The 16,223-nt window shown below is 34.0% G+C and overlaps 1 protein-coding gene across 1 annotated transcript; it reads left to right on the top strand.

Annotated features, from left to right (window-relative positions):
* Nucleotides 1-8,374: 8,374 nt before the first annotated feature.
* Nucleotides 8,375-13,987, top strand: LOC110698452 (putative pectinesterase 11). The gene is made up of 5 exons (XM_021875883.1): nucleotides 8,375-9,004; nucleotides 11,975-12,134; nucleotides 12,512-12,700; nucleotides 12,950-13,194; nucleotides 13,673-13,987. The coding sequence occupies exons 1-5, from the start codon at nucleotides 8,700-8,702 to the stop codon at nucleotides 13,881-13,883; spliced, it is 1,110 nt and encodes a 369-aa protein (XP_021731575.1). The 5' UTR covers nucleotides 8,375-8,699; the 3' UTR covers nucleotides 13,884-13,987.
* The last annotated feature ends 2,236 nt before the right edge of the window (nucleotides 13,988-16,223 follow it).

Below are 16,223 nucleotides of genomic sequence, written 5' to 3'. Positions count from 1 at the left end.
ATTTCATATATACAAAATTAATCATAACTTTTAATTAATATTTTATAACTCAATTCTATTTCCATCATCAAATTCGTTTTAAAAAACTCTTTAAAATAAGATCCATTTATAATATATTTAATCACAAACTTTTATACGTAGCTGACCAAACCGTGTCACTAACTATTACAAGAGTTACTTCGTTAGTGCTATAGGGGTTACTTGGTCAATGTTATAGTAGTTACTCAATCAATGTTATAGATAGGGGTTACTTAGTCAGTGTTAGATGTTACTCAGTTAGTATTAACTTTAATCAGTATAATTAATTTTAGTTTGGTAAAAATACTTTCAGTTCAGTAAAAATAACTTAAGCTCAATAAAAATAATTTCAAGTCAATAATAACATAGATATTTATTTACAAACAAAACTACAAAAAGTATTATTATGTAAATATATAAGTCATATGATATCGTATGTCTAAATATCCTACATTATCATAACGAATTATTTGACCGTATTTAACATTCAAGTACAAATGGTATCTTATTATCAACCATCCGGATATCGTCCGGGCACAAAACTAGTATATATATAAAGGGGAGTTTTTTCCCGAGTTTTTAGAGCGCCACTTAGGATTAATATTTTTAAAACGCTACAATCGGATTATGCCACATAAGATTAGTTTTTTTTAAAGCGCTACGTAGGGTTATAATAAAAAAGCGCCACGTAAGATTAATAATTTTAAAACGCTACAATAGGATTAGGGTGAGCAGAACCGGGTACCCAGTGCATTTCACAGGACCCGGTCCCGGAACCGGTTGCACCGAGTCCAGGAATTTCGGAACCGGTTCCAAAACCGGGTACCCGTTTCTTCAATCTTCATCCTTAGATTTTTATTTTATTTTTTAATTTTTTGAGCTGTAACTCATGTAATCTTGTACCAAGAGACTGAAACAGAGAGATGGGGAGAGGACGGCGCCGGAAGTCCGGAACCAAGTGCATCACGGAGGGTCGGAGGCTGCTGTGCGAAAGAGAGGAGAGGGGGAGACGAGACCGGCGGATTGGTGGTGGACTGGTGGCTTCGTGAAAGACCGAAACAGAGAACAGAGGAAAGATCCGAGAGAACTTACCGGCGGACAGCCGGACAGATCCGAGAGATTACCGCCGTTGCCGGTGCGAGGGTGGGACTGTGCGAAAGCGAGACAACGGCGAGTCTGCGTGAAGAAGATAATGATCTGGAATTCTGGAGGAAAAAGAAAGGGAGGAGAGAGAAAGAAAGTGGATGGGTTTACATGAAGATCAGAGATTCAGAGTGGAGGAAGAGGAAATTAAGAACTTTAAAAAAAAAATAAAAATATCAAACAACCGGGTACCCACCGGGTCCGGGTCCAAATTTTCAGGACCCGATTCCGGAACTGGTTCTAACTGGGTCCGAATTTTTGGACCCGGTCTCGGAACCAGTGAGACCGGTTCCGAGTTTGGACCCGCCGGGTCCGGTACCGGATACCCTGGGTCTTTGCTCACCCCTAAATAGGATTATACCACGTAAAATTAATTTTAGAGTGTCACATAGGAAAATGTTATATTTTAGCCAATGAAAAAAAAAAGAATTGCAATTTATTTTAGATAAATTTTTTTATACTAATTATAAAAATAAAATCAGCGCGTTTTTTGTGTTGCTGGCCATATGTAAGGCCCGCTGAGACACACCCAAACACTGACTGAGTAACCCTTGGCCGTCCGAGTAACCCCTGATCGATTGAGTAACCCTTGACCAACCAAGTAACTCCTGACCAAGTAATCCCGACCACACAGTGTGACCAGCCACATATGAAACTTTGTGAAATAAAATATTATCTTTTTACATTACGAATTTTATCTAAATATGAGAAACAAAGTTAATAATTCATTTTATAATAAAAAAAATCAAGTAGTAAGCAGACAAATATCACAAAGTTATTAGATAAATATATATTTAGTAAAATATTTTATTTGAAAAAATACAAACAAACCGCGTATCGCACGGGCTTCATCTAGTTAGCATTAAAGATGGCAAATAAGTAAATAAATAATTTAGAGAGTATAGTTGTCCGAACATTATTCATAAAAGTTAAATCATTACATCACACGATGAAATGCTTAAAGCAATTATATCATATCAATAGGAACATATGGGTAAACAAACATTTCGAGAATATAATTTTGTACTATAGTGTTGTACAACGCCATGTAGAGAGTAGACCCCCAAATCCCCAATAATTATTTCTATACTTTTTGTCAATTAGTCAATTACTCGATAGTCATATATAAATGAGCCATCATGCAAACAGCAAACTAGCTCATTATGCTATGCTCGTATCGGACTCATCTCAGATTTTAAAAATATTGTCTATACAAAGTTCACAACCCATTAATGTGAACTTAATGTGGCTTGTGTTAAGTTGGACCATATTTGTGTCGACCAAACTTAGCTCATACGGAGAGTACCAAGCTTTTATTCGAGTACAATTAACAGTTTGTGTATCTGAGAGATAAATTCATCCAATGCAAATTGTACTAATCTACTCATTTGGTTATAGGGATAAGTTAATACAATGCTAATGGAATGCCAATACAATTCTAAATACAATTATAAGCATAAATTCATACAATACTAATGGACATTAGCATAAGTTAGGTTGTATACTTGTATGCCACTACTCCTAACGAGTAGCATTTTATGCAAAGTCAAAGTTAATGTTTCATATTTGACCATCAAATAAAATGCTATTGTCAAACTCAAAGTTAGGCCTTTGGTTAGTGACTGTATTGAGTGTCCATATTAGTCCCTGTCCAAATAAAATTCATGCCACATTTTTCATCTTTGTGCTCCAGATGTTATATCAATACTAGACATGATTAATTTCGACATTCTCCTCGCCATTTTTATAATAACCAAAATAGAAAATTGATTGTATTATTTATACAAAATCAAATGCCATCAATTTCAAATAGTAAGATTTTTGTATAATTTTGATAGCACCAATAAGAATTTATTTACTGACTCATTTTCTTACTAAAGTAATTGAAATTTTTCATACATTCAAGGAAATATGTAGTGAAAACACTAAAATAAAATTAAATTACAAGAAAAACCACAACGCTTATTATGGTTTAGATTTTGCATTTGAAGTTAAAAACCTCAATCATAATAAAAACCATACAGATTAGGCTTTTTAAAACAAAAATATTGCACGAATTTATTTGATTTGCAAAACATAACGAAGGGTAAAGTAGAAGGTGCTCAGAGGTAATTAGAATGGAATTGAAAAATTATCTGCAGCTTAATCACTCGGATTAACGAGATTAATTCAATCATCATCGCACCTTCAACCCTAATTAATTTGAAATTACATAGGAGTAGAACTAATCATTAATTGTGTTTGAAAATGAAAAAAAGTGGGATGAGCAGACGAAGAGCAGAGAAGCGAAGCGGCGGGAGATGTTACAATGTGAAGTAGGGTTTTTATTAGGGGTTTTAGATGGGAGCTTTTATAGAGTGTCATTTGGTTTTCGAAACCTGAAAATTGATGAACTCCTACGTTGGGTTTTAATTGGCCTTTGATTGTTGGGCTTACATCTGCGGACTTGCGGAGGAATTTGGCCTTCTTTTTTCAGTTCATTTTTTATAATATTTACTCTTATTATATTCTATTAAGAGGAGTAGAGGACATTTGTACGTAGTATAAAATCGTCTTATTATTATAAGACTATTTTTTTTAGTCATTGCAAACTTGTGAGAGTTGTGACCCTATCTCATACGGAGTAATGATAAACTTATATTTTATCTTTTAAGTTACGGAGTATTTAATGTGCAGATGTGTGCACAGGTGTGTCAAAGCTAGCAAATTGCCAAATATGATGTAACTAGTATAGTAACCTATAAGTTCATATGTATAATTTACTTATCAAAATAAATTTAAATAATAATAGTGAATTAGAAATCAAAAGTTACGCTCTAACATATATAGCTCCTTGCTAGAAATATCATAGCATGATTTAACGTTGGTATTTACATAATTATTCTACTATTATTTTATCTATTAAATTATTTATAACCTTAAAATTAGGGATGACAAGTGGGTATAAAAACGCTGATCCCGTACTGCACCTGCCGTAGATGGAGCGGATATGGGTCCAACTTTGGCGAGTAAGTAGGCTGGTACGAGTACATAAGTCATAGCCACCGTGGGTAACGGGTAAGCGGAGGATTTGATGTCATACCCATCTATAACCTGCGTACCCGCTCAATTACCTGCCAACTTATTATTATCACTAATTTTCTTATGTAATTCTTTTTGTATTTGTAATGATGAAGGACTACTTTTTATACAAATAAATTGACTACTTATTACTTGTATAATATATTGTTAAATTATCTATTTACAATAATTTAGATAGCATAATGCCATATTCTATAGGAAATTATCAAACAATGTAATATTATAAAATTTTTATATGCATGATATTTCATAATAATACTCATAGTAGTAATTCTAGAATTTTCAAAGTATGTATGGAGAATACATTAGTCCAAATATATATGTATGATTTATTCTAAATATGTGGTCAGCATATATGTAGGTGTATAAATAATTATGTTGATATTGCCAAGGCAAAAAAATCCACGCCCAAGGCCAAATTATCTACCCCGACCCAATATTTATGAAAATCAATATATATCAAACTTAGTAATAATTCAATGAAATATTTTGCAATCTTTTGATAATATTTTATTACCAATAATCTTTTGTAATATTCTATTAACTATAATTTAAGGGGGGATTTTTCTGTATGGCTGGCCGTGTGGCCGAGGTTACTCGAGTTACTCGCTCAAGGGTTACTCGAGTTGCCGGGGTTACTCAAGTTACTTGTTCAGGGGTTACTCGAGTTACTCCTAATCGGGAAGTAACCCCTGACAAGTAACCCCTTGAGTAACCCTTGACCGAGTAACCCCTGACTGAAATAATCCCTCAAGTAACTCCTAACCGAGTAACCCCTGATCGAACCCTCAAGTAACCCCTGACCGAACCCTCAAGTAACCCCTAACTGAGTAAACCCCTAACCGAACCCCTCAAGTAACTTCTGATCGAGTTACCCCTGACCGAACCCCTTAAGTAACCCCTGACCGAATCCCTTAAGTAACCTCTGACTGAGTAACCCTGATCGAGTAACTCAAGTAACCCCTGACTAAGTAACTCATGTAACCCCGACCACACGGTGTGGCCAATCACATATAAAAATTTGTGTGATTTTAGTAGTTATATATTCCAATTAAAATCATTCCAACTCCACCAATTAATTATTCTCATCAAAATCCGCCATTAATTATTAACTTTTGGGGTAAGATTGAAGACTAACATCCAGTAAGTCCAATACGTATTTACATAGGATATATACTTTTATAATCACTCTTAAAATCTAACTTTTGGGCATTCTAAAAGATTGGTTTCAGAACCTTTTTTAGTAGACAAAGGTTTTTAAACAGCTATATCAAAGTGACCAGTAGGACTAAGTAGGAGATTATTTTTAAGTGACCAGGTTATATTATACATGATGTGTGTTTCAAGATACTAATAAAAGTCTAAAGTACTAATAAAAGTCTAAAGTACATTATGATTCATATATACTAAGTAGGAGATTATTAAACGTAATTTTCAAAATGGCGTAGATTTTTTACAAAGTACTTTGTATATTATAATAATTTCTACTTAAAGAAAATATTTTACAAAGTACTTTGTATATTATAATATTTGAAGATTTGATAAAAATTAAATGATTAAATTAAATTAAATTAAATTTTAAAAAAAGAAAGAATAAAAAGGCGTAGATTTTTTTTAATTAGATATAATCGTACTTACCGAAATGAGTCAAAAGATGTGAAAGATATTATCTTAGATAAAAATCAATAATAAAATGAAATATTGCAATAATAATTAAAAGATATTATAAAAATTTCTTTATTTAAGAGTTTGTAAATGGGCGGGAAAATATTAATTGACAGAGTGACATATGTCATTTTTGCATCTAGGCGCCCTTTATTTTAGTATATATATAGATAGATAGATAAATTGATGTATACAATTTTATTTTATTATTTTTTTTTTTTTTTTTTTACATAGATGTATACAAAATTACACCTCAATTCTTTGGACTTTAGTATTAGTACTAGAATGTGATAATACTAATGCACACAATATCTTGTTTTTTAGGAAGGTTGTTGAGGTGGGTATTTTATCAAGGTTTTTTTTTTTTCTTTGGAGCTTTCTCCTTAAAACCTACTCATAAATTATTATACTTTGTATTAGAATGTTTTTTGGAAACTTTTAGAAGCTAAATTAGGTATCCTTCCTCATTTGTACCACTTACATCTGTGATGAATGGATGGAATTGAAATTTGGTGGGATAACTATTCGTTGTCTTTTCTTTGTCTCTTTGAATTTTCACCGCTTATGTAACACTGCATGATGATTCATGATATACGTACTCATATAATACCTCTCAAAAAAAATACGTACTCATATAATATTTATCGGTTTATCCTGATGACCAAATCACCAAAAGAGGACTTTGTGCTCAAATCAAACGTGTCCTTTATGTTAGGTCGACATGGAAAATTGATGGTCAAATATAGATGATTTGATTCCAAATAAACTCTTTTGACACCAATTGCAAAACTTTAATCAAATAAGATAGTATTGGTATCACACAATATACATATACCCTTTACATACTTGTATAGTACGTGCTACGTAGTAGTTAATTCCTATCCATGTGAAAGGTAATTAATTAGTTTTTTATTTTTATTATTAAATAGATGTTAACTAATTAATAATTAAAATAATGTTAGGAAGCATGTTTAAGAACTTGAAATATTGGATTAATCATATTCAATGAAACTTTTTCTTATTCAATATGAACTAATTCATCATCATCTCTTATGATAAAAATCTATTCTTTGTTTTTTTATGTGTAGCAATTCACACGTAGATTGAACAAGTTACACCAACTTGCCAAGATATGGAGTAGGGATGGAATAACGCCATCATAAGGTATGCACATGTTGACCAAAAATCACCTAATGTACTTATTCATCATTGGTAACTGCCAATTGTTATGACATTTTCAAATGTAAGAAAGTCAAATTTTGCAATGGTTTACGTAGTTAAACCATCTCACCGTTTATGCGTGTCATAAAGAAAGACTGCGCCATATCAAACACACGTCTATTGTTTATCAATAATTATCGGCTAAGAATTAAGAACCAAATACTTTGACAAGTATTAGAGTTCAGTTTACTCAAAATTCTAGTAAGAATGTCAAACGCAAAATCTGGGATTATAACCTGTAAATTATCTTCAACTCATAATGACCGCCAGTATTCCTGTCATATAGAAGACTTTAATTAACAGTTGTAATTTAATCATCAACTTATTATATTAAAATATTTATAAAGCTTGAACATTAATCAAAACATCCAATATAATAGCTTCTTTGGATTGCAGCAATATCTTCTATCCCTTTTTCCTCTACCTCACCAATTTATGTACGACATTATATAATATGAAAAAAAAAAAATTAAAAATAAAATAAAATTGGTATACTAAAATAAAGTGTAATCATTAATTAACTTCATTTCGTTTAGAAAGGACCAAGTCAGTTAAGTATTTTTTATATCTCATCTTAGTGACTTGGAAGTTAATCTACTCTTCATTTTAACCATTTGAATCTGAAGTCAAAACATATATATCAATGCTTCTAGATTTCATTGAATTGATCAATACAATTTTGTTAGCTTTTTTTGAAATTCTTTTTTTCTTTCCAATATGATGATACGTACATTGCCATGTAAATAACAATTCAATAAGATTTACTATAAATTAAAGTGCATAAGTTCTCATACTATATTTGGATTTTATTGTTACATAATGCAAATTATTTGTATTAATAACATCATCACATCAATTTAATACTTTTTCGATTCAATTCCCTTACAATTATGAACATTTTCCTAATCTACTTCATGTTTGAGTTATTGTATATTGTGAATGATGACAATAGAAAACGAAAATGTTAAAAGTCGTAAGTTGGAGAACAAAAGAACTAAAAGAGTACGTAATTATTTGCGTTTATATTGTGAATTAATGGGTGAAAAACCTAACTCGAAAATTTATGGCATGGAGTAGTAACTTCTAGTACGGATTAACTTGCAAAAGTTGTAATAGACTAATAGATGAGTTGGTTCAACTATTTAAGCAGCCATGATAGCACATACATTACTAGCTAATTATGCCAAGAAGTTATAAAATTCTAATCATGAGTGATGACACAAAAACGTAGAAATTAAAGCTACCATATATGCATGCTTGTACGTTGTTGGTAAGAAATCGGCTAACTACATGAAGATCATATAATAATAACCATTACATAAAAAGTCAGCAATCATCACATATACAGATAATTCGTCAAAACCTTATATTATACGTACAAATTAATATACTCTAAAAAACATGTATAATAAATACTTTCACAAACACGTACCTTTTGCTTAATAATCTTGAGCAATAATAATTGAGAGAATTAATTGCACATACCATACTTCCTTAGCTTTGTTCTTCAACTCTAACCCTTTTGCACTTCCATCGAGTAAGGAGAATTTTGTTTGCAAGAAACCAATCACATGCGCACATGCATGGGAGGAGGTTGTGGCCTTTATATTAAACATCTTCGATACTATCATAATCATCGTTACTACTACAACTACATTGTTCACTTGTTTGAAAATATTGTACTCTTCTTCATTTTATCCACACTTATGGCTTCCTCCTCGTCTTCGGCTGCTCCCACGGACCCGTCCGTGGCGGTCCTTATTAGAGTCGATCAATCCGGTCACGGTGACTATAAGAAGATACAAGATGCAATTGATGCTGTGCCTTCTAATAATACTGAGTTTGTTTATATTTGGGTTAAGCCCGGAAATTATAGGTAATTTTTATTTGCAAGCTAAGTTTGATTGCATGCATGCAAGATTCATTGATTCTATATACATGGTGTACGACGAGTACAAGAATTTAGAAATGTGAATGTTTTTTAAGTTAAAGGATATTCATTCTAAATAATACTCCCTCCATCCCTTATTTTTTGCCCCATTACAGATATATTGGTCAAACTTTTAAAACTTTGACCATGAATTCTTGTTAATATATAAGTGATAAAATATTCATGTGAATCTTGTTAGAATCGTCTCATTGTATATTTTATTAATATTAAGTTTTTATAATTTTTACGGATATATACGTTTAAAGACACGTCTTAAAGACCATGCAAAATCAAATGGGGCAAAAAAAAAGGGACAAAAGGAGTACAATAGCCATTTTTAAGACTTCATAAAATGCTTACTCTTAATTAGGTCTTATGATATATAATCCAAAAATCAAAACCCCTGGCCTACAGCCCTACTACGTAGGGCCACGCATAACTCATTTGACTTTTTTTTGTTCTGTTTATCACATCTATACCTAACATTTAAAAACACAAACCATCATACATTCATTGTCACATATCACCTTTTTTTTTTGTTGAATAATGCCACATGTCACCTTATTTAACCTATTCTTTTAATCCCCTTTCTAACATATAATAAAAAATAAAAATAAAAAACCTATCCTTTTTTTTTTTTTTTTGAAACAAAAAAAAAAAAAAAAAAAAACCTATCCATTTAATCCCCTTTCTAACATATATAAAAAATAAAAATAAAAAACCTATCCTTTTTTTTTTTGAACAAAAAAAAAAACCTATCCTTTTAATCCCCTTTCTAACATATAATAAAAAAATAAAAAAATAGCCTCAAGTCAATACATATTAATGTTGTTTAGTTCATTCTCCTCCAACTTAATATCTCTTAAAAGTTATTTAAAATTTATGATACATGTATAGGGTGTACTCAATGTGTCCGAGGTTGTCCCACAGATGTATTAGAAATGATACCTTGGGATGGATGTAAAGCGAAACAAATAACTTCAGCTCCAAGAACAGAAGATTGTGTTGGTTGTAAGAGATGTGAATCCGCTTGTCCAACGGATTTTTTAAGTGTTCGAGTTTATCTATGGCATGAAACCACTCGCAGTATGGGTCTAGGTTATTGATATAGTTCAGAAAATTCCATTTGAATCCATTTATTCTATTTGGATTTTTTTTTACCGACAAAAATCCGTACCAAAAATAAAATTTATCTCTTTTGGGGTACGGGTTTTTTGTCCAAGTACCTATGAATAAGTCGTGCATTGCACGGGCTAGAAGACTAGGCTATATAGAAATACGATCAACTCATTTAGACCTAAGCACCTAACTAGTAATTAGTGTTCTTAGAGTAACACACAATTAAATCTATATCGCCTAATATTAGAAGGGGTAGCAATTCAAAAAAAAATTTAAATAGATGATATATTTTCTGATACATGACATGATAATGATTAATATGTGTGTTTTATTATAATTACTCCATAATAAGTACTCTAGGTACTTATTACTTTCCACAGGGATATACGATTATACGGAGTATATTGAGTGGTAATGAATATTGGATCGATCATGGAGAGATTTTTTTGGAACATCTACTTTCTTCCTAGGATCGATTTTTATAATTACACAATTTTTAATTTTTTTTAGACCGAACACTATATTATTAATTCACTAATGACTACTAGCTAGATGTGAAAAATATGAGTTATTTCCAAAACGCATTTGATTTCGTAGGAATTGAATAGCTCTAGGAGGATACTATAACTGTTAGGGGTGAGCATGGATCGGATATTTGATTCAAAATTGGGTTTCGGATTGGATATCCGTATCCGAAAATTCCCATATCTGATATTCGTATCCAATATCCGAACCTATTTAATGGTAAATTAATTTTTTTTCATTGATATATTCGCTGAATTGAACTTGAGCAAGAAAATTAATACTACATCAATTCACTAAAAAACTTAATTCATTGCTACTTGAATCAGAAGAATATAGAATATTAAATAGACTAGAATTTAAAAAATATCCAACAAATAATTTTTGCAAATTACAAGAAAAGAAATTTTACACAAACCCAAGTACAAAATAAAGAAATTTGACACAAATCTGTAAACTAATTGTCTCAAAAAACAAAACAAAGAAAATTTAATTGTGATTGAGAAGAAAAGCCATTGTTGGTGTTGCGGGTTTGAAGGTCGAGCTAGCGATAATGTGTATGGTTGCGGTTGTTGATGACGGTGGTTGGAAGAGGGTGTTGCGAGGACCGCTGGTGAACCAGCCGTGAGAGTCGAAGGAGGAAGTCGGTCAGGTGGGCGGTGGGGTCACATATATTGAAGGAGGAGAATGGAGCATGACAGAGAAGAGAGAGGAGAAAGAAGATATTGAAGGGGGCGGTGAGGATGAAGGGAACGCTGAGGACGACAGAGAGGAGAGAGGAGAGAGAAGATAGGGAGAGAGGGGCGGTGGGTTAAGAGTTGTATTTTGAGGAAATGAGTTAGGGTTTGCTGGTTTAGTTATTTGGGCCTTTGGGGGTATTTGGGACTTTGCAAGTATTTAAGGTTTGCTGGTTTCGGGTATTTTTCCGGATATCGGATCGGATATCCGATAACCGAAATCCGATTTTTTTCAGATATCGGATATCCGAAATTCAATATTTCAATATCCGATATCCGATCCGATATCCAAGTTTTTCGGATCAAATATCCGATCCGAAATTGATTTCGGATCGATTATCCATAATTTTCGGATTGAATATGGATCGGATTTTCAGATAGTTTTGCTCAACCCTAATAATTGTATTATTTTCTCTTATATTAAATTAATTCAAGTAATAATTTTAATTTGGTTGGTGTGAGGTTGCATGTTTAATTTGAGGCTTAATTATGTTTTGGATGTTTGCATGATTATTATTATTGCAAATCCTTGTTGCAGTGAAAAGATTGTTGTGCCAGCTGATAAGCCCTACATAACTCTAAGTGGAAAGCAAGCAAAGGACACCATAATAACTTGGGCTGATGGTGATCACATTTATGATTCCCCTACTGTCTCTGTCTTGGCTTCTAATTTTGTGGGGCGATACCTTACATTCGAGGCAAGTTTATTTCTATACTATAGTCTTATGCAAATTTCTATACTTTATGTCATATATACATTTTACAAGTACTAGTATACATGCCACACAACGTTCGAGCAATCGAGCACACAAATAAAAGCTCTAGTGTATGTTGCATGTGATGAAAGATAAATAATTTTCTTCCAAGTATACTCTCGCTCACAAGAATTTTCCCTAAAAAGAACCGTCTTTTAACTCTGTAGTATTATTAATCATGTACAAGTATATGTTCTATGATATCCTAAGCATTAACATGTGTACTCCGTAAAAGTTTATGTTTAGGATGCTCTATACTTTTTATTATAATAATTAGTACGAGTACTAAATTAAACTTTCTCTCGAATATGTACGTGCAGAATACGTATGGGGCAAGAGGGAAGGGGGTTGCTTTGAGAGTGGCAGGGGATAAGGCAGCTTTCTATGGCTGTAGGATGATTTCATACCAGGATACTCTCCTTGATGATGTTGGAAGACACTATTACAAAAATTGTTACATTGAAGGAGCCACTGATTTCATTTGTGGTAACGCTGCTTCTCTCTTTGAGGTAAGCTTCAATTCAATTCCTTCGAAACTTTGGTCATTTGTTTCAATTAAATTAAACTATTTGTCGTAGTTTATCAAAGTTGATTTCTTATATAAGTTGAAGATAACAAGATCTTTATAATATGAAGTACTATATTATCGCATTGTAACAAAATAAATAAAAATGGAGAGATGGAGAATGTTTATTTATATTATCAATTTGCACCAGTGTTTTCTAATTATTGTTCGTATTTTTTTATGAATTTTATAGAAATGTCATATACATTCGGTGCTAACAGCCGAAAACGGAGCTATTACTGCCCAAAGGAGGGAGACACCGTGGGAGAATACTGGTTATATCTTCCTGGGATGCAAAATCACCGGCAAAGGGGTTGGAACAGCTGACCTTGGAAGGCCATGGGGAGCACATTCGAGGGTTATTTATACACTAAGTTACTTATCTAATGTAGTTTCGCCTGAAGGATGGAATAACTGGAATGATCCCAAAAAGGAGAGGTATATAACTATATATATGCATATATATAGAGTACTATTTAAATTTAAAGTTTTTTTTTTTTTTTTTTTTTTAATTTCAATTCGTGCAAATAATATGGAGATATCATATCACAATTAATAAGGCATAAGTAATTTTTCCTACAATCTTAAGTGGCTTAGTTTAGTACTTTAGTGTAACTTTGAGGTTGCTAATCAATTCAAATCAACCATTGACCCACTTGAATTTATTCCTAACCTTTTTATATACGCCTAGGTACACGACATGCACCTAGTTAAGAGTGTTTTTTTTTATGTTCATTTGATTTTGAAATGAACAAACAAATATAAAATGAGAAGAATTAAAATAACTTGTGTAGTGGCATGGAGCTGAGATTTCTTTTATTCCTTCGCCCTCTTTTGTGACTTTGCATAAGCTTTGATTGGATAATAATAATGATAATAATGTCTTGGACTCTTGGTATTTTATGTTGTGTTGTAGTAATGTGGTGTATGGAGAATACAAATGCTATGGACCAGGGTCTAATAGAGCAATGAGGGTTTCATGGTCGAAGAGTCTCACTAACAATGAAGCTGCACCATTCCTAAGCAAGGACATGATTGGTGGAAGAGCCTGGATTAGACCTGCACCAACCAAGTTTAAGAAAGGCTTTTCTGCTCATTCTATGAAGCACCATTCAAATAGAAATTAATTAATTAGGTCGCATTTTAATATGGAGTATATACTAAGTATATCTTATTAATTTTTATTGTATATATATACGATGTAATATAATATCATTGTTTATCTATGTTGATTGCTACAGAGTACTTCATATTTATTAAGTTGAATTTTATTTTCTAATCGCATCTTTCATTTATTACTCTTGTTTCCATCTTCTCTTTTAATGTATTAGCAACGAATTTTCTTTGTAATGAGGGTTTCCTAATGTTTTTTTCCTTACTTTCATTGGAAATAAAAAAAAAAGGTGTAAGCCAGCTTTTATTATGAGGCTTAATTTAAAGGACTAAGAAATTTGTTTTGAAAAATATTAGGTCACATCACTATGCAAAAAAACGAATTCCCTACCAGTTCAAACCCCCCCTTTCCCACCGGTTTTGAACCGGGTTGTATTTGGGGGGTGCTAAAACCCCATAGATTTCGCACCGGTTCAAAACCGGTGGGCAAAAGGACTTTTCGCACCGGTTCTTAGGGAAAACCGGTGCGAAAAGTCCTTTTTCCCCACCAGCACCCACCTTGTAACCACCCTCTCACCGCCATGAATATCTGAAACCCCACCACAACCACCCAAAATCCACCCAACCAACTCGCACCACCACCAATTAAAGCCCCACGTCACCAACGACCACCAACAAACCCACCCAACCAACTCGCACGTCCACCAGCGACCAGCCGACCACCTTACCACCTCCAACAAACCGAAACCCCAACTAACTCGCACGACCACCACCGACCAGACGACCACCAAGGAACCCACCCAACCAACTCGCACGACCACAAGCGAACCAAAACAACCACCTTGTTACCACCTCCAACAAAACGAAACCCCAACAAACCACCGCTAATTTAGATCTGAAACCCCAACTTACCACCACCAAGGAAACGAATCGAAATCCCACCACAAAAATCTGAGGACGGGGAGAGGAGAGAAAAGGAGATTATAGAGGGGATTGAGATGAAAGAGAAAAGCGGAGTAGGGTTTGAGATTATACAGGGGTTTGAGATGAAATAAGGAGTGAGGAACTACGGAAGAGGAAAAGTAAGATATTGGAGACCGGTTTTTTATTTTATTTAACAATTGCTTTCGCACCGGTTCGAACCGGTGCGAAAAGTTTCTTTCCCCACCGGTTTGATTAAACCGGTGCGAAAAGTCTTTTCCCTAATTTCGCCCTTTTCTTTTACCACCGGTTTTCAAGAACCGGTGCGAAAAGTGCGGTGCTTTATTCATTTTTTCTACTAGTACATGATTAATTGATCATCGAACTACATCGTCCTTTGACACGATTAGAGGTGAAGTTATAAAAATAAATTTAGAGTCTCGACAGTCATATATGATTGCTGCCAATATATTCACTTTATATTGATCAATATATTTAATCAACAACTTATTTTTTGGCCTGGGCGATGCCCCGGGCTACTGTATTAATTCCATGATTGAAATCCTTAATTATATTTAGGGGCCGTTTGGTTTGCACGGGGTAAACGGAATGGAATGAACAAAGGGAATGAAATGGAACGGAATGAAAATCCCTTAAATGTAGTATGTTGTTTGGTTGTAAAAAAACAATGGGAATCACTAGATTCACCACCACCACAACCACACACCCTCACCGCATTTTCGAAGGTTGTGGTGGCTGGACGAAACCCTAACCCCCATCCCTACCCCTCGCCGCCCATCCCTAACCCCTCGCCGCTCAGACCTAACCCCTCCAATTACACGGTGGTCGACTTAGAAGGGTTTCTAGGGTCGGAGTGGCATTTTCGAGGAGAGGGGGTGGCGTTTTCAAGGGCTATGCGTGGGTGTGGGGAAGGTTTTCCGGGGAGGGAAGGTAGTTTCAGGGGGCGGCGAAGGGTTAGGGAAGGGCGGTGACTGGTGCGACGTGGGGATGGCCAGGATTAGGGATTTTTTTCGAGGGAGTTGAGGGGATGGCCGGCGAGGGGTGGTGGAGTTGAAGGGATGGCCTGCGAGGGGTGGGGGAGGTGCGGCAAAGGGTAGGCGGTGGTGCGGTGGTGCAGTTTTCTGGTGATGTAGGTAGGTAGGAGGGTGGTGGTATGGTGGTGTGGTGGTGGCCAAGGAATGGAATGGAAATACCTTGGGGGGGGGTGGGGAATGAACTTGGAGGGATTTGGGGGAATGAAGGGGGAAAGGGGAAATGAAAAAGTGGCCTAACAAACAACAACAAAGGGAATGATTCCCGTCGATTTCCATTCCCTTTGTTAAATACCCCTAACCAAACGACCCCTTAATTTTAATAGAATGATTTATAATATGGTAATAACTCAATGGCTAACCCTATACTTTTAAAACTTA

This window comes from Chenopodium quinoa, unplaced genomic scaffold (genome assembly GCF_001683475.1).
Source record: "Chenopodium quinoa cultivar QQ74 unplaced genomic scaffold, ASM168347v1, whole genome shotgun sequence".
Lineage (NCBI taxonomy): Eukaryota > Viridiplantae > Streptophyta > Magnoliopsida > Caryophyllales > Amaranthaceae > Chenopodium > Chenopodium quinoa.
This window is presented reverse-complemented; position numbering and strand designations above follow the sequence as displayed.